The sequence below is a fragment of the Oncorhynchus nerka genome, linkage group LG27 (genome assembly GCF_034236695.1).
Source record: "Oncorhynchus nerka isolate Pitt River linkage group LG27, Oner_Uvic_2.0, whole genome shotgun sequence".
Classification (NCBI taxonomy): domain Eukaryota; kingdom Metazoa; phylum Chordata; class Actinopteri; order Salmoniformes; family Salmonidae; genus Oncorhynchus; species Oncorhynchus nerka.
The window spans coordinates 97169148-97189637 of NC_088422.1; the positions used below are offsets into that span (position 1 = coordinate 97169148).

The 20490-nt window shown below is 45.1% G+C and overlaps 1 protein-coding gene across 1 annotated transcript in view; it reads right to left on the reverse strand.

The window, feature by feature from the left end:
• Nucleotides 1-17507, reverse strand: part of mapk6 (mitogen-activated protein kinase 6) — a 28115-nt gene extending 10608 nt beyond the window's left edge. The window contains exons 1-3 of the mRNA XM_065012396.1: nucleotides 17380-17507; nucleotides 10758-11688; nucleotides 9738-10055 (exon numbers count right to left, since the gene is read on the reverse strand). Coding sequence (XP_064868468.1) covers nucleotides 9738-10055; nucleotides 10758-10994 — 555 coding nt within the window. The 5' untranslated portion in view covers nucleotides 10995-11688; nucleotides 17380-17507. The remainder of the gene's footprint in view (nucleotides 1-9737; nucleotides 10056-10757; nucleotides 11689-17379) is intronic.
• Nucleotides 17508-20490: the final 2983 nt, after the last annotated feature.

Below are 20490 nucleotides of genomic sequence, written 5' to 3' on the forward strand. Positions count from 1 at the left end.
ACCCTGGTCAACAGTAGTGCACTGTAAAGCCCTACAGCTCCCTATTCCCTAAATGGACCCTGGTCAACAGTAGTGCACTGTAAAGCCCTACAGCTCCCTGTTCCCTACATGGACCCTGGTCAACAGTAGTGCACTGTAAAGGGAATAGGCTGCCATTTGGGAGACAGCCGCCGTCGCTGTTTATTTGTGTTACCCAGCGGCCAGTCACCCACCCTGGTAGATCAAAGCTACTAGAGCTCTGCTCGGGCCCGGTCACATTAGACCTGCCTGCAGTATCCTCAGTAACGACAGGAGATACACGTAGGTTTGTCCCAGAGCTCAATCCCTCCCACCCACCCACTCCTCGCCCCTACAGCCTCGCGCCTGGGCCCCTACAGCCTCGCGCCTGGGCCCCTACAGCCTCGCGCCTGGGCCCCTACAGCCTCGCGCCTGGGCCCCTACAGCCTCGCGCCCCTTTGCCGCACAAAAAGTGAGAGAAAGAGCGAGGAGACATACACAGGCCCAGTCAGCAGCCACAGAAAGCAGGATAATCCCCCTGCCTCACACACACACACACCAATCTGTACTTCCGGGACAGTAGAGTCAGCAACAATACGCTGCCTGCCAGTCTGCCCTCAGGCCCTGCAACACAAAAGGGACCCACCAAACCAGTGTGTTCTTCCATCCTCAAAAGTCCCCACAAGGACAGTAAAACAAGATCACACCCACAAGGACAAAGGCTATTTTAAGCTTAAGGGTTAGCCGTTAGGGAAAATAGGATTTTGAATGGAAATCAATTATAGATCCCCACAAGGTCCCATGCTGTGTGTGTGTGTGTGTGTGTGTGTGTGTGTGTGTGTGTGTGTGCTACAGTGGTAAAACAACACCCTCTGACCTGGGGAGAAATCATTAGTCGAAAAACATTTCACAACTGAAACCATTTAATCCAACTGGAAAACATTTTGCAACGAAAACAAGTTTCTATTGGACAAATTCAGGTAGGCCCCTCCCCGTTGTGTTCCATTTGCTTCCGTTTGGTTCCCTGCTACGTCAGAGTGGTGAGCTGGCTGTTTCGGTCTCTGTCGCTAGAAAGGCTCACACACACACACCCTGTGTGTCAGTCAGAATATCATTATACAATTTTGACAAGCACACAGGTTGTGCTGACCTTCTAAATGTAATGAACACCAGTCTGTAACCATGGCCTCCTTTATTATGGACATACCAATAAATCAATGAATTAGCTCAGGTAGGATAGTCCCATACTAAGCAGTCTAATGTCTTCAGCTCATAACAAAGCTCAGCTAGCGGGCCAACAAGGCTCAGCTGGCGGGCCAACAAGGCTCAGCTGGCGGGCCAACAAGGCTCAGCTGGCGGGCCAACAAGGCTCAGCTGGCGGGCCAACAAGGCTCAGCTGGCGGGCCAACAAGGCTCAGCTGGCGGGCCAACAAGGCTCAGCTGGCGGGCCAACAAGGCTCAGCTAATGGGCCAAGGGACAACAAGGCTCAGCTAGCGGGCCAAGGGACAACAAGGCTCAGCTAGCGGGCCAAGGGACAACAAGGCTCAGCTAGCGGGCCAAGGGACAACAAGGCTCAGCTAGCGGGCCAAGGGACAACAAGGCTCAGCTAGCGGGCCAAGGGACAACAAGGCTCAGCTAGCGGGCCAAGGGACAACAAGGCTCAGCTAGCGGGCCAAGGGACAACAAGGCTCAGCTAGCGGGCCAAGGGACAACAAGGCTCAGCTAGCGGGCCAAGGGACAACAAGGCTCAGCTAGCGGCCAAGGGACAACAAGGCTCAGCTAGCGGACCAATAGACAACAAGGCTCAGCTAGCGGACCAAGGGACAACAAGGCTCAGCTAGCGGATCAAGAGACAAGGCTCAGCTAGCGGGCCAAGAGACAAGGCTCAGCTAGCGGGCCAAGAGACATGTGCACCAACTGGAAATGATCTAGGTTGAATGACAGAATGATCTAGATGTAGAGACAGGAGAAATGATCTAGGTTGAATGACAGAATGATCTAGATGTAGAGACAGGATAAATGATCTAGGTTGAATGACAGAATGATCTAGATGTAGAGACAGGATAAATGATCTAGGTTGAATGACAGAATGATCTAGATGTAGAGACAGGATAAATGATCTAGGTTGAATGACAGAATGATCTAGATGTAGAGACAGGATAAATGATCTAGGTTGAATGACAGAATGATCTAGATGTAGAGACAGGATAAATGATCTAGGTTGAATGACAGAATGATCTAGATGTAGAGACAGGAGAAATGATCTAGGTTGAATGACAGAATGATCTAGATGTAGAGACAGGATAAATGATCTAGGTTGAATGACAGAATGATCTAGATGTAGAGACAGGAGAAATGATCTAGGTTGAATGACAGAATGATCTAGATGTAGAGACAGGAGAAATGATCTAGGTTGAATGACAGAATGATCAGATAAATGATCTAGGTTGAATGACAGAATGATCTAGATGATCTAGAAGACAGGATAAATGATCTAGGTTGAATGACAGAATGATCTAGATTAGAGACAGGAGAAATGATCTAGGTTGAATGACAGAATGATCTCTAGATGTAGAGACTCAGAGGTAGAGAGGCTCGGGGAGAAATGATCTAGGTTGAATGACAGAATGATCTAGATGTAGAGACAGGAGAAATGATCTATCTAGGTTGAATGACAGAATGATCTAGGTGTAGAGACAGGATAAATGATCTAGGTTGAAGACAGAGACAGGAGAAATGATCTAGGTTGAATGACAGAATGATCTAGATGTAGAGACAGGATAAATGATCTAGGTTGAATGACAGGATCTAGATGTAGAGACAGGATAAATGATCTAGGTTGAATGACAGAATGATCTAGAGACAGGAGAAATGATCTATGTAGAAGACAGGATAAATGATCTAGTTGAAGACAGAATGATCTAGATGTAGAGACAGGATAAATGATCTAGGTTGAATGACAGAATGATCTAGATGTAGAGACAGGATAAATGATCTAGGTTGAATGACAGAATGATCTAGATGTAGAGACAGGAGAAATGATCTAGGTTGAATGACAGAATGATCTAGATGTAGACAGGAGAAAGACAGTTGAATGACAGAATGATCTAGATGTAGAAGAAGTGATCTAGGTTGAATGACAGAATGATCTAGATGTAGAGACAGGAGAAATGATCTAGGTTGAGATGACAGGACAGAAGAATGATCTAGAATGACAGAATGATCAGATGGAGACAGGAGAAATGATCTAGGTTGAATGACAGAATGATCTAGATGTAGAGACAGGAGAAATGATCTAGGTTGAATGACAGAATGATCTAGATGTAGAGACAGGAGAAATGATCTAGGTTGAATGACAGAATGATCTAGATGTAGAGACAGGATAAATGATCTAGGTTGAATGACAGAATGATCTAGATGTAGAGACAGGATAAATGATCTAGGTTGAATGACAGAATGATCTAGATGTAGAGACAGGATAAATGATCTAGGTTGAATAACAGAATGATCTAGATGTAGAGACAGGAGAAATGATCTAGGTTGAATGACAGAATGATCTAGATGTAGAGACAGGAGAAATGATCTAGGTTGAATGACAGAATGATCTAGATGTAGAGACAGGATAAATGATCTAGGTTGAATGACAGAATGATCTAGATGTAGAGACAGGAGAAATGATCTAGGTTGAATGACAGAATGATCTAGATGTAGAGACAGGAGAAATGATCTAGGTTGAATGACAGAATGATCTAGATGTAGAGACAGGATAAATGATCTAGGTTGAATGACAGAATGATCTAGATGTAGAGACAGGAGAAATGATCTAGGTTGAATGACAGAATGATCTAGATGTAGAGACAGGATAAATGATCTAGGTTGAATAACAGAATGATCTAGATGTAGAGACAGGAGAAATGATCTACTCAACAAAACCTGGTGGATATTCTAAGCAACACCAGGGCCCGGTTGGCTGGGTGGGTATATTTAGAAATGGGTAGATGTCTCTCTTGCATCAGCAGCTTTTAAGCAACTGAAGGAGCAGTCAGAAAACCAGCCAGCCAGAACAGTCTGCCAGTCAACAGAAAGTGTATTGACTGATTTCATGACAATCACAAATGAGGAAACTCCAAGCTGTTCCCAGCAGTCAAGACGACTGTAGTCAGAGCTTTGGCAACAACCAGCATGGTAGACTGCCTGTAATGTTGCATAAGAAGTCTAGAATGAAAGAGGTTCTGAGAATCCACAGCAGATTACAACAAGTGAACATTCTAACTAATTGTCTAACTCATTTCAGGAGAATTCACACGCACGCACGCACGCACGCACGCACACACTCATTTCTCCAGACCAGACCAAAGCCACAGGTTTGCAACAGTCAGAGAGGCCGTGTTATCTAGCCCAGTGTGTGACAGAGAGAAGAACCTGTTTCCACTCACTGAGCACTGTTCTGTTCTCGCTGACAGACTAGTGGGTCTTCCATTCATGACAGGAAGAACAGCCATGCATGCTGTGGTTCTCTATGTAAAGCCTTTTTCTGGGTAGAATAGTTTACATTTTTGCACAAATGAAGCTAAAGTAATGTGGTTTAGAAAAAAAAATACATCATATATTTCTGTCTCAGATGGGTGGCTAACACCTCAGTGGAAGGAAGGGGGGGGGAGTGGGGAGAGGAAGGGAGAGGGAGGATGAAGAGGGAGTGTAGAGGAAGGGAAGAGAGGAAGGATGAAGAGGGAGTGGGGAGAGGAAGGGAGAGGGAGGATGAAGAGGGAGTGGGGAGAGGAAGGGAAGAGAGGGAAGATGAAGAGGGAGTGTAGAGGAAGGGAAGAGGAAGGATGAAGAGGGAGTGGGGAGAGGGAGGATGAAGAGGAAGGGAGGAGGAAAATAAGAGGAAGGCAGCAGTTGTAGAGTACTATAGGGTTGTCTCAGAGAACCTGGTGACAGAGGATTAGTGGCTAGGTTTCCTCAGAGAACCACACGAAGCTAGCTAGCTATACACACACACACACTGACTGGCTTTATATATACACACACACATACACACAGCTTTAATCCCCAGGAGATGTGTTAGGCATGTCTTTATACACACAGCTTTAATCCCCAGGAGATGTGTGTTAGACATGTAGAATGGTTTCTTTTAGAGCTGTTGCTCTGCTTATAAAAGGCGAATACACACGACTCAAGTCATTTTCCCTGCCGTTTTAAAAGCCTTGTGAACCTTGGAGTGGAAGCGGCGAGCCAAGAGGAGCGCTGTGTGTGTGTGTGTGTGTCTGTGTGTGTTGCTATAGCTGGGTAATTGGGTCAACGTGAGTATGTGTGTCATGGGAGGAGGACTGTGGTGGAGTGATCAGAGCTACAGCAGGAAGCATGTGTGGTGGTGGAATGACGTTCTCTCCCCTCTATCTTTCCCTTCCTCCCCCTGTCTCAGCCCCCTCCATCTCCCCCTGCCTCAGCCCCCCACACATTTTTCCCTTTCTCCCCGTCTCAGCCCCCCATGTCTCACCCCCCCATCTTCCCCAGTCTCAGCCCCCTCCCCTGTCTCAGCCCCCCCAATCTTCCCCGTCTCAGCCCCCTCCTCTCTCCTTATAACATTCCAGGAAATGTACACCTGCACATCAAGAGCAGCGACCATCTGCAAACCTACCAGTCTGCTGCTTCTTAATAATGACACACAGGCCTGGAGGGTGTTTAGGGGATATACGTCTCATTCACACCGACGTCTTTTCAGGGTTTTAGATGAAAACCACTTGTTTGGAAAATGACTAACTTACTTGGTAAAAAAAAAAAAAAAAAAAACACCCCTTAAACCACTTGTTGCTCACATGTTATTGTCTTCATTTTATCTAACTTCCTAGAACAAAACTGGGTTCAATGAAACGTTTTATATTCCGATAAACAAACCCTCAGTATGTATGTCAAAGCCATTTGGCATTAAGAAATCTTCAGGGTTGGATTACAACTTGTAAAATAGGAGGTCAAGTTGCCTCACTGAGCAGATGTCATATCACTCAGCTAATGCTAGTCTACACAGCCATGACCCTTGACCTGCTTCACTGAAGGGCACACTTAAGCTAAGCTAACTGCTAAGCTAGCTAACTCTGGTCCCGGCCGAGTCCCTGCCATGCTCACTGTGCCAAGCCGAAAAAGGGATGCTATTGCTAATGCTAAGCTAACGGACGCAAATGCAATGCTTTTGCCGAACCCAATGCGTCTAGTCAGCCCAAGGGCACGCTAAGCTAAATGCTAAACTAACACTGGTTGTAACAGCTCAGCCACCTTCCCTGCTTAACCTCAAGGCATGATTATGCTACGTTAGCAGCTTGAGAGCAGCTCTAGCCTTGGAGAAAGGCTCCCACGATAGGCAGGACAAAGGAATGATTGACTGACTGGGAGGGAAATGCACAGGATGCTTGATTCCTGCCTGCACGTGAATTCCAGACATTCTTGGTGGTGGGCCACTGGGTGTTTGACTGCTGCGGGTCCCACAGAAGCAGGCTGAGGAGGCTCTGAGAAACTATGCACACAACAGGCTCTCACACAAACCCCTCAACATACAGAACCACTCAATCCTCTAGCAGAGTTCAGAATATTTCTAAGGGTGGGGGGATGGGACAAATTCAGAGAACTTCAATAGAGCCTAAAGGAAGTCTGAGAAACAGACAATGTAATCTCCATAAGAACCCAATCACCTAAACCCAATCAGAGACAAATGGTGGCCATATTAAGCCAATCAGGGCCTATCTCTGGTCATATTAAGCCAATCAGGGCCCATCTCTGGTCATATTAAGCCAATCAGGGCCCATCTCTGGTCATATTAAGCCAATCAGGGCCCATCTCTGGTCATACTAAGCCAATCAGGGCCCCATCTCTGGTCATACTAAGCCAATCAGGGCCCCATCTCTGGTCATACTAAGCCAATCAAGGCCCATCTCTGGTCATGTACAACACAGGACATGGAGTAGGTCTTGCTGAAGATATATATAAATATAAACTGGATGCTGATTGGCTAACAGCCGTGTTATATCAGACCGTATACCACAGGTATGACAAAACATACATTTTTACTGCCCTAATTGCATTAGTAACCAGGTTCTAACAGCAATAAGGCACCTCGGGGGTTTGTGGTATATGACCAATATACCACGGCCGAGGGCTGCATCCAGGCATTACGTCGTGCCATACACCTCACCCCCTCGGGCCATATTGCTCAAATATAGCATCTATATAGACACTATAGAATATCTATACATTGAGACGTGTGCAAGTTCTTGCCAGTGTCCTGACAGAGACCAAGGTTAGTTGCTGCAAATGGGCTGGTTCTTTATTTAGACAGAGTGAGCTGTACAAATAGCATGCAGAGAGGCAGGGCCAGCCAGCTACCCCAACAGCAGGGCAGCTTGGGCAGGCAGGGGCACGTGAGTCAAGTGGTTGCCCCCCCCGTCCACTCAGGCTGTGTGTGTGTCCAGGCTCTCTGGATGGTACATGGAATGCGGCACCAAATGGCCGTGATCCTCTGCAGAGAGAAGCGTGTCCACACACACACACACTTGAGCTTCTGCAGTCCGCAGAAATACAAAAAGAGTTGACATCAGCAGAGGGTCTTTTCAATAGGCCGTTCCCTTGCCTCCACCTCATCTAAACAAAACCTGCTTAGATAGGGAAAACACACAGCAGAGCAGAGCTGCTATAGGGGCTAGGAGAGGCAGGAAGAGGAGGGAATGTGGAGGGGGTGTCTGGCTAGAGACTGAAGATCGTGAGAAAATCTCTCGAACTTCAAACAGGCACCTGTAGCGCACACACACACACACAGAAATGGAAATGCCAGTTTCCTGCCGTGTCCCCAGCACGATTGCTATTCAAAGAAGAGAGTGTTCTCTAGCGATGCGTCATTGGAGAGTAGCGAGTCAACACTTGATCTGCGATATGAGCCACTAAAACCAGCTGCTTTTGGGCTGTGTTGTGTGTGAAGCTGTGGCCTAGCTGTAAAAGACTCTGGCACGGGGCTGAGCAGTGTGTGTGAGAAAGTGTGAGGCCTAGCTAACTGTAAAAGTCCCGAGTGAATCCTGTGCTGTGCCAGAGAGAGAGGGCCGAGTCCCACACCAGACAGGCCCCGGTGATGACTAATCTAAGACACCTGTAGCTGCATGGTGACTACTCCACTCCTCAGCTCTCTCCTCACCCCTTTCTTCATTCTTCTGTGACTCCTGCTCTCCCCTCAGAGTCCTGTCTAAAGAGCAGTGTACGACTGGGGAAAGAGCCACCTCAACCTACATTCTCCCAGAGCCAGACATATCAGCCTCATCTCCACATCTCTGAGGTTTGAACGCCTGACTGGTACACAATATATACCACACAGCCTGGTCAGCACCACACAGCCTGGTCAGCACCACACAGCCTGGTCAACACCACACAGCCTGGTCAACACCAGACAACCTGGTCAACACCAGACAGCCTGGTCAACACCACACAGCCTGGACAGCCTGGGTCAACACCACACAGCCTGGTCAACACCCACACAGCCTGGTCAACACCACACAGCCTGGACAGCCTGGTCAACACCACACAGCCTGGTCAACACCACACAGCCTGGTCAACACCACACAGCCTGGTCAACACCACACAGCCTGGTCAACACCACACAGCCTGGACAGCCTGGTCAACACCACACAGCCTGGACAGCCTGGTCAACACCACACAGCCTGGTCAACACCACACAGCACCACACAGCCTGGTCAACACCACACAGCCTGGTCAACACCACACAGCCTGGTCAACACCACACAGCCTGGACAGCCTGGTCAACACCACACAGCCTGGTCAACACCCACACAGCCTGGACAGCCTGGTCAACACCACACAGCCTGGTCAACACCACACAGCCTGGTCAACACCACACAGCCTGGTCAACACCCACACAGTCTGGTCAGCACCACACAGCCTGGTCAACACCACACAGCCTGGTCAACACCACACAGCCTGGTCAACACCACACAGCACCACACAGCCTGGTCAACACCACACAGCCTGGTCAACACCACACAGCCTGGTCAACACCACACAGCCTGGACAGCCTGGTCAACACCACACAGCCTGGTCAACACCACACAGCCTGGTCAACACCACACAGCCTGGTCAACACCACACAGCCTGGTCAACACCACACAGCCTGGTCAACACCCACACAGCCTGGTCAACACCACACAGCCTGGTCAACACCCACACAGTCTGGTCAGCACCACACAGCCTGGTCAACACCACACAGCCTGGTCAGCACCACACAGCCTGGTCAACACCACACAGCCTGGTCAACACCCACACAGCCTGGTCAACACCACACAGCCTGGACAGCCTGGTCAACACCACACAGCCTGGTCAACACCACACAGCCTGGTCAACACCCACACAGCCTGGTCAACACCCACACAGCCTGGTCAACACCCACACAGCCTGGTCAACAGTCTAAACTCTTGTCCTCGGCACCGGGGCAGGATGTGGATGCGGCCTCCCACCCCTCAACGGAAATATTGGTTCCCAGGGCCCTTATCTCAGCGGAAGCATTTCCCCTGGGAAGGGAAACGGAGGCGCGACATCAGGAACTACCATACCTCCTTGTTAACTTCCTGCGGTGCAGTGTGGTGTGGGATTAGCCCAGTTGGTTTCTGGGCAATAAAGCCAGAACGCTAGGCAGGTATCACATGGTTATTACAGACAGTAATGACTGTTAGTTTAACTAGCCTCTTACCTTGTGTGAGTAGTGAGGATCCATGATCCGGGCCAGTCCAAAGTCTCCTATCTTCAGCACCAGGTCCTCTGTGTTGACGAACAAGTTGGCAGGCTTCAGGTCTCTGTGCAGTACGTTGGCAGAGTGGATGTACTTGAGGCCTCTCAGCAGCTGGTACATGAAGAGTCTGGCGTGATCCTCAGAGAGTAGACCCCTCTCCAGGAGCTGACACAGGTCTGTCTCCATGTACTCCTGGACGATGTACACAGAGTTCACCTCTGTCAGAGAGACTATGTCCTCTGTTAGGTGACGACCGCTGGGCCCAAGGGTCTCAAATACCTGGCAGAGGGAAGGTGTTCATATGTTAACATCAACTCATACGAGCAGATACACCTGCATGTTGTCTGTGTGGTCCTGACTGTGTGCCGTGTAACTTCCATCCTGCCTGTTTAACACTAACTAGTGGGAGGTTGTCCAGCAATTGGAAGTGACTTGTATTGTTCGACTCAGGACAAGTCGTATGACTGCAGAGTTTGATGTTGCAGTGTGACTTGAGCAAGGAGAGTCTCTCCCCCGCCGCCCCCTACTGTCTGCAGTGTTAGGAGCTGGCCCATTCCACTGTCTGCAGTGTTAGGAGCTGACCCATTCCACTGTCTGCAGTGTTAGGAGCTGACCCATTCCACTGTCTGCAGTGTTAGGAGCTGACCCATTCCACTGTCTGCAGTGTTAGGAGCTGACCCATTCCACTGTCTGCAGCTGACCCATTCCACTGTCTGCAGTGTTAGGAGCTGACCCATTCCACTGTCTGCAGTGTTAGGAGCTGACCCATTCCACTGTCTGCAGTGTTAGGAGCTGACCCATTCCACTGTCTGCAGTGTTAGGAGCTGACCCATTCCACTGTCTGCAGTGTTAGGAGCTGACCCATTCCACTGTCTGCAGTGTTAGGAGCTGACCCATACCACTGCTGTCCTGACAAAAGACATTTCCATACGAAAGGCCAATAAAAAGTATTGTAGTTCGTTACTGCATTTCCTGCGTTACCTTGACGGTGTTGTCGTGGTCCAGCCTCCTGATGATCTTGATCTCTCTCAGGGCGTGTTTGACGCTCTGAGGATCCGTCAGAATGATCTTCTTCACCGCCACTCGTTTGTCGCAGTCCGTGTCGATGGCTGAGAACACCAGGCCGTTCCCTCCGTAGCCCAGAGGCTTCAGGTCCATGTAACGTGGGCCCAGGTCAAACCCGTGGATGTTCATCAGAGACTCAAACTTCTCCGCCATCTTGGATTTGGTGTTTTGACTAAGTTTGCGATTGACTTTGGGGGTTGTTCAATAAAAAAATGGACAAACTGACTGGTAATAAGCTATAGGAGGTCTTGCCTGGTGTGTAACATTGTGAAAATAGAAATGTGGATGGTATAACCCTTACAGAAGACTACTGTTTCCCCCTGTCTAACCCTCACAGAATCACACAGCTCTTGACTCACATCCAGAGTAGAAAGTCATGTTTGTTTGACAAATGGAGCAACTTTTTCCAGGCCTAATATGAATTACTTTTTCAAAATCTGTTTTGTTTTTTTTTGTTGGTTGTTTTTGCCGCTTCTCCGGTTATTAAACCGTTTTTAAACGTTTATAGTGTTTAACAGCCAGCAATAATGGAATGAACTCAAGAGGCCAATTCAAAAACTACAACAGCATCTTGTTGCATCCTCACAGTGCAGATACATTCAGTGATAGACTCATCCTGTGTAGCTGCATTGATTACTATTGCGCCAAAAAGAACTACAATTTTAAACTCTTTTTTTTTTTTTTTTTTGTATATTTACTCAAATCTTCTTCCTGTTGAAACCACCGTTCATCCAAAATGGTGTCTTGCCTTTTAGTCTTCACAGAGTAGTCTGGCCCTCAACAATCGGGTGGCTCAAGCTCACCACAGTCGCAATCAAAACTATCCTCCATTTTACATAGGGGTAACCTGAAACAGAAACAACACAATGCTTGAGGTCAGCAATCAGACAACAATTAGACAATAGTAACACTGCCATGGCTGGTTGACTGGACACGGTTCCATTCAGCCGTTTTAATAGCCTGACGTCAAACAGACTGAACGACTGTCACTGGCCAATTTAAGATGACCCAAAAGAGAAATACATGGAGAGAAATGCTAGCTAATACATTTCAAAAAGTTTCAAACTAGGGTTTTTCATCCAATTGGCGACAGATTTTCCACACAAATATTCTAAAAATCTGCATAAAAACAACATGCAAATTTTCCCACCGGAGTTTCCATCAAATTGACATGTGCATGATGACATGCGCATGATGACATAGTGATGACATAGTGATGACATAGTGATGACATAGTGCGCATCAAAATACATTTTGCGGTTAAATTCCCACGTAAAAAAATAAAAAGTTAAAGTTAAATGGTTTCTCATCACATTTTCAACTCTACTGATGGTTTTCACAAAAAAAAAAGATGTATAGCAAGTGTGTCCATTCTGGTATTGGCTCACAGATGTTTTTTTGTTTTTTTAAATGTACCTTTATTTAACTAGGCAAGTCAGTGCCTAGAACAAATTCTTATTTTCAATGACGGCCTAGGAACAGTGGGTTAACTGCCTGTTCAGGGGCAGAATGACAGATTTGTACCTTGTCAGCTCGGGGGTTTGAACTTGCAACCTTCCGGTTACTAGTCCAACACTCTAACCACTAGGCTACCCTGCCGCCCCAGTCTGTCCTGTGCCCAGTCTGTCCTGTGCCCAGTCTGTCCTGTGCCCAGTCTGTCCTGTGCCCAGTCTGTCCTGTGCCCAGTCTGTCTGTGGGCGAGAACAGCTCGTTGATGAGAGGTCTAAAAGAGACTGTCAAGGAATGTTTTCCCTGCACACATTAGGTCCATTGATACCAATTGAGCAATGTTTCCATGCCCGGATGATTTTAGGCTGAGGGTCTGGCCCAGTACTAAATTGGTGTACCTAATAAACTGGCCACAGTGTATATGGCATACATTAGCCAGTTAAAACGCCTAGAGTCAAGGTCCACGCAGCTACGGAAATCTAATTAGCTTAATAAACAAATTCCCATCAAAATACACCTGTTTAAGCTGGAGACATCTGCATGGGCTGCGTCTCAATTACAATCTATTATTCAATGTGTTTCTATGAGCTAATAGCAGTAAGGCCAAATTCAGTGTTTCATATATATATATTTATTTTATACCTAAAGGAGGTCCTAAATGTAAAAAATGAAATAGATAAATGATCCTTGGTAGGATCATCTTAAAACAATTCCACATGTTAGCTTAGTTTTCACACTTTATGTACAGAGTTGAAATATCTAGCCAACATGTTTTAATTGAATTGGATGTTATTAACGTCGGCCGATTTGACACTTTGGCTATGGTTAAAGGCAAATACAAATGCATACTAGTTGTAGTCATGGCTCCTGCTCGAGTCGACACATTCTGGGTGATGTGAAACAACGTCAACATCTCACTGGCTTCTCTAGCGAGCTCTCATTGGCCATTGATAATCACCGTTCTCAGTCAAAACTTGTCATTGCACATCTCACACTACAAGAGCGTTGCAGAGTTCGTGCCGTTAAAATCAAACGTTTGAAAATATTGGGATGTCTGGGACTGCTCAAAGATTGGAAAACCACAGATTGCGTCTCTGACCCGCTCTCATTAAACGAGCGTTGGTAACAGCCTCGCGCCTCAAGTAGGCAATCTGATCTCAAAAACTAGTCTGGGACAACAACGTGGTCTAAAGAGTATTTCACATTCATTCTGTACGCAAATCCGAGACACTCCATTTAGTATGATATGTTTAGTATGGTATGCATTAATTTGTGGATGTCCATCATACATTTCATATGATATGTAACAAATTGCAATTAGTACAATATGTTAGTAATATATGTTACAAATTTGCTAAAAATATGGATATTCCAATTTGTTGTGATCATTTTTTGCTAAGTGGCTAACGTTAGCTTTAGGGGAAAGGTTAGCTAACATGCTAAGTGGCTAACGTTAGCTTTAGGGGAAAGGTTAGCTAACATGCTAAGTGGCTAACGTTAGCTTTAGGGGAAAGGTTAGCTAACATGCTAAGTGGCTAACGTTAGCTTTAGGGGAAAGGTTAGCTAACATGCTAAGTGGCTAACGTTAGCTTTAGGGGAAAGGTTAGCTAACATGCTAAGTGGTTGCAAAATAGCTATAAAAAAAGTAGTAAGTAGTTGCAAAGTCCTAATTAGCTCAAATGCAACCTTTGGGTTGCTATACATTCGCGTTATACACTCACCCAACCACGCTCCTTTAAATTTAATAAGTAACCTATCTTATGTAACAATACCAAACGTAACATATCATACTAACTTGAGTGTCCAGGATTTACTTTTACTATGCTACGTCTAATCGATGAGACCAGTCTGGGGACTGCTACGTCTAATCGATGAGACCAGACTGCTAAATCGGGGGGAAAATCATGTAATGTACAGCCGGGGCCAAAAGTTTTGAGAATGACAAATATTAATTTTCAAAGTCTACTGCCTCTGTTTGTATGATGGCAATTTGCATATACTCCAGAATGTTATGAAGAGTGATCAGATGAATTGCGATTAATTTCAAAGTACCTCTTTGCCATGCAAATGAACCGTATCCTCAAAAAACATTTCCACTGCATTTCAGCCCTGCCACAAAAGGACCAGCTGACATCATGTCAATGATTCTCTCGTTGACACAGGTGAGTGTTGACGAGGACAAGGCTGGAGATCACTCTGTCATGCTGATTGAGTTCAAATAACAAGACTGGAAGCTTCAAAAGGAGGGTGGTGCTTGGAATCATTGTTCTTCCTCTGTTAAACATGGTTGCCTGCAAGGAAACACGTGCAGTCATCATTGCTTTGCACATAAGGGCTTCACAGGCAAGGATATTGCTGCCAGTAAGATCATCAAGAACTTCAAGGAAAGCGGTGCAATTGTTGTGAAGAAGGCTTCAGGGCGCCCACGAAAGTCCAGCCAGCGCCAGGAACGTCTCCTAAAGTTGATTCAGCTGCGGGATCGGGGCACCACCAGTGGAGAACTTGCTCAGGAATGGCAGCAGGCAGATGTGAGTGCATCTGCACACACAGTGAGGCAAAGACTTTTGGAGGATGGCCTGATGTCAAGAAGGGCAGCAAAGAAGCCACTTCTCTCCAGGAAAAACATCAGGGACAAACTGATATTCTGCAAAAGGTACAGGGATTGGACTGCTGAGGACTGGGGTAAAGTCATTTTCTCTGATGAATCCCTTTCCGATTGTTTGGGGCATCCGGAAAAAAGCTTGTCCGGAGAAGACAAGGTGAGCGCTACCATCAGTCCTGTGTCATGCCAACAGTAAAGCATCCGGAGACCATTCATGTGTGGGGTTGTTTCTCAGCCAAGGGAGTGGGCTCACTCACAGCCATGGATAAAGAATGGTACCAACACATCCTCCGAGAGTAACTTCTCCCAACCATCCAGGAACAGTTTGGTGACGAACAATGCCTTTTCCAGTGTGATGGAGCACCTTGCCATAAGGCAAAAGTGATAACTAAGTGGCTCTGGGAACAAAACATCAATATTTTGGGTCCATGGCCAGGAAACTTCCCAGACCTTAATCCCATTGAGAACTTGTGGTCAATCCTCAAGAGGCGGGTGGACAAACAAAAACCCACAAATTCTGACAAACTCCAAGCATTGATTATGCAAGAATGGGCTGCCATCAGTCAGGATGTGGCCCAGAATTTAATTGACAGCATGCCAGGGCAGATTGCAGAGATCTTGAAAAAGAAGGGTCAACACTACAAATATTGACTCTTTGCATCAACTTCGTGTAATTGTCAATAAAAGCCTTTGACACTTATGAAATGCTTGTAATTATACTTCAGTATTCCATAGTAATATCTGACAAAAAATATCTAAATTCACTGAAGCAGCAAACTTTGTGGAAATTAATATTTGTGTCATTCTCAAAACTTTTGGCCACAAATGTACACCTGGCTTGAATGTGGGTGGACTGGACCTCCGACCTCACATAAAATGACAGTTTTTATAAAAAATACCTCTTTCAGCACCCAAAGAATAGCGTTAGCCTGCAATTACAGAGAACAATTTATGTAATTGCAGGCTATTCTTTGGGTAATAAAATCAGTAGTTTTTAATAATAAAAACTTCATTTTAAATACTTTGTAGCTAGATTTAGCAAGTCAGATCCTTCCAGCGACTTCTATTGGCAAAAGTATTTAGATACTTTTTAAAGGCTTCCCCAGTTACTTTTGGTTGATTTCATTTATTTAACTAGGCAAGTCAGTTCAGAACGAATTCTTATTTACAATGACCGTCTACCCAGGCCAAACCCGGACGAAGCTGGGCCAATTATGCGCCGCTCTATGGTACTCCCAATCAAGGCCGGATGTGATGCAGCCTGGTTTCGAACCAGGTACTGCAGTGTCTTAGCGAGCTGCTCCCTACGTCACTCGGGATTTAGTGACTTCCGTGTTTGTGTGCCCTGCCTGGCTAAACTCAGCTGCTCCTCTCCTGCTCCACTGAGGTAGCGCCACTCTAGCCTCTTGGTCCTCACCCCTCTGCTGCAGCAAGTGAGGTTAATTTATTAAATCGGCTCCTTGTCAAATGACACCACAGCTGTCTATAAGGCATAAACAATAATAACAAGTTAAAAAACAAAGTGTACTATTATTGTGTACTACTATTTAAAAAAAGTACTTGCTGTTTTTTTAAATGTGCATTTTAATGATTTAATGTCTCATTGCATGAGAGGACTGAGGGACAGCATAAACGTAAAAACTAATCCCTTTTATGTCATCTAGGGACAAATGGACAAAAGCTACTTTTTTTCCTTTAAAAAAATACAATAAATAAATGTTAACACAGCGCCGCTCAACTCCATAGTAAATCGTGGAGTTGAGTCGGCTGGTAAACTAGCTACTGTAGCATCATTCGCTAACTAGCGACACACTTTCTATCCAAAACGGAACCAGAAAAACACTCCGAAATGTTTAAATGTAAATAACATGGCGATAGCAGCTTGCCAACAAAACATACTCGCCGTATTACCGACTATAGGTTATTTTGTGTGAAGATAACCACGTTATTACGATTAACTTTCTCCAGATAGCCACTGCTAGCCAAGTTAACCATGTGATCCCCCCATTAAAGTCGTGAACCTCCGACTCCGGTGATAATTCGGGGAACAGACCCCCTAGTTGACTGTTCGCATTATCCTAACCTTACAGGGGGAAAATGAAATATCGTTGATATTCAGCCAAAGGCTTCTTCTATTATAACGTTACCCATATAAACAACGTTTTATCCACATATTTGGTTGATAGAGAGAGAGAGAGATTTCCAACGATCCCCGTGACATGAACAAAGGCGCCCTGTTGTTGGCCAGAGGGTCTTGAGTTGAGCTGGCTAACCTCACAAGGCCGTCGCTAGTTAGCTTTATTCGGCTCCGTGGTCGTCCCCTTTCATACAACAGCGGATCCTGCTCCCTCCTAACACAAAGCCGACGTCGAAAACCCGACGACGAAAATGTCACATAACCTGCCGTTTAAAAACATAATACGACCTTCCCACATAACAATACATTTATCCAACCCAAAAAAATAAAAATAGTATTGAATCACTTACTGTTCTCGTCCGTTTCATTTGATATAGCGATGATTTTTCAAAGCGATATAAGGTCGGGCTGCGCTAAGTCCGCACCGCGCTGCGAGTCTGTTACCATCGCCATTCAGACTGGCTGCCCGCGTCAGCGTCGGCGTCATTCAACAGACGTGGAGAACCGAGACGATGGGGAATCGGGCGGTAAATTCAAAATATCGGAATAAAAACAAATATTTAGGGCGATTCTATCTTCTAATGTTTGTTTGATGTTATTTTACTGACTGTGTTTTTTGTTATGTTTTTTTTTTAATAGTCTTAGTGTCCGAATAAACTGTTATTTTACGCTGTGGGCCCTGAAGTTATAGACAGCCAGCCAGGCAGAATCTTATCCTAAATAGATAGCCCCAATACAGAGGAAAAACACTAACAGGCCGCCATCACTATTAAATGGACGATCAAAGCAGCCTTGGGAAACCTCAAACGCAAAACAGTTAAACATTAAGTAACAGTCATTAAAACACTTAAAAATCAATTAACAGCCATTAACAACAGTTAACACCAATTCATTATTAAACTGCTGATAGTTAGGATTATGTTAATTCAGAAGGTCATTGTTTTTAGATGTAGGTCTGTACCTAAAATAATGCATAGGCCTAATTGACAATCATATTGAGCCTATATATATATATATATATATATATAAAGCCTATATCTTATATTTATAGTAAACACAGAGACTATGGTTGAGTCTGACTGCTCAATGAAATCCTCATGTATTAAACTTAAAGTAAAACACAGATCGATAGGCGGTATAAAAGCATCAAATTCAATCAATCATTTAATCATGACCTATAGTTTTCTGTACTTCTCTCGCATCTATTTTACCTGTTATTGACTGGGCACAGGTGTAGTCAGTGCCTGTTACGTTTGGACCATATGTCACACACAGTTGCTGAGACGGAGGATTATATTTATATTTTCAAAATAAATATTCAATATCAGCACTCAAGAGAGAGATACTAATATTTGTGTCAACTTCCAAGCAAGTCAGTCAAACTTGTTTTGGAAATGCTTCTGCTTGCGAAGGACTGCGGAGGTGCTGCCGTTGTTTTTCATCCTTCAGCAGCAATGCAGTGTTTTCTGAGTTTGGCCTAAATGCTATTTTCAGATTATGGTACACAGTACTGGGTTATTAGCCGCGTTAGAGGTAAAAGTCCCTCGGAAAGGTTACTGGTGCTGCGCGAGGATGTAGATAGTCCATCTGTCATGATGCGCAGGGCTTGTCGCCTTTTCCTGCTGTTTTTTTTTTTTGTCTTCTTTTTTTCCCCGACTGGCGGTATGTGGAATCTCTCGCACTGCGATCTACCTACATCCTTCCGAAAATAATATTCCGAATAAAGGAATCAAAATCACACAGAAATTAAACAGAATAGCCTAAATATTCGGATCCAGAGATATTCAGATAGATTCTGCGGGTCTGGGGTCCTTGTCTGCTATGCAGTAGCTTCACCAGTCAGTCTGTGAGCCAGTGTGATGTAACAACATCAGCATAGGCAGCACCAGAGCAGGGGAGAGCGGAGGGGAAGGAGGATATGTAGGATATGTTGATGAATGAACGAGCAACAGAATCGGCCAGTTTAATGAGAGGACCGGAAGAGGCCAGACGCGGAAGCAGCAGGAGCAATGTGGTAGGTTGCTCCCATCAACTGCAGTGTCCATCAGCAGGGCCAGCAGACCATGTGAAGAGCCATGTGGCTGAGAATGCTGCAGAACGTTACCTGACCCAGCCTGGGATGATGATGTAGACTAGTGGGATGGAGAGACTGGAGGGATGCTCAGTCTATTATGCGACAGACATGGTGAGGTGAGCATTTTGAGACCATGTCCAAGGAGCAGGCTACAGATCAGCTTCTCTACGACAGTTCCATATGAAGGTGTAAAGAAAAGTAGCTGAGTGGAATTCTGACCAATGGTACAAATTGCCTACGTTCACACATAAATCAATAACTATGACATAAATCAATAACTATGACATAGATCAATCACTATGACATAGATCAATCACTACAGTAATATATAGATCAATCACTACAGTAATATATAGACCAATCACTACGGTAATATATAGATCAATCACTACGGTAATATATAGATCAATCACTACAGTAATATATAGATCAATCACTACAGTAATATATAGACCAATCACTACAGTAATATATAGATCAATCACTACAGTAATATATAGATCAATCACTACAGTAATATATAGATCAATCACTACGGTAATATATAGATCAATCACTACAGTAATATATAGACCAATCACTACAGTAATATATAGATCAATCACTACAGTAATATATAGATCAATCACTACAGTAATATATAGATCAATCACTACGGTAATATATAGACCAATCACTACAGTAATATATAGATCAATCACTACAGTAATATATAGATCAATCACTACAGTAATATATAGATCAATCACTACGGTAATATATAGATCAATCACTACGGTAATATATCTATCAATCACTACAGTAATATATAGATCAATCACTACAGTAAGACATAGATCAATACCTGTGGTATAGATCAATACCTGTGGTCTAAGGCACTGCATCTCAGTGCAAGAGGTATCACTACAGTCCCTGGTTCGATTCCAGGCTGTATCACATCCAGCTGTGATTGGGAGTCCCATAGGGCGACGCACAATTGACCCAGCTTCGTCTGGGTTTTGGCGGAGTACACTTTACCCCCCCCCCACCCAAGTTTAGTCTACAGTATCATTTGTTGAGTCCCTTAGACTCCCCCTCAAAGAACATTCATATTGTATATTCATATTGTCAACCTGCTGAGGGGAGCTGAAGTAGTAGGATATCCATCACACTAGCTTATGTAACTAATGTAACTAAGGTAACTAAGGAAACTAACTAAGGAAACTGATGTAGCTAATGTAACTAATGTTGATCTGTTGAAACTGAAGCCGTAGCACCACACAGATGGTCAGTATGAAGTAGCACCACAGATAGTGGGAGCTGGATTTGACAAAACAAAGCTGTCGTGACTTTGATATCACATTTAAACTCTATCCTAATGCACACAGGGACAACACACCTGTGTCTA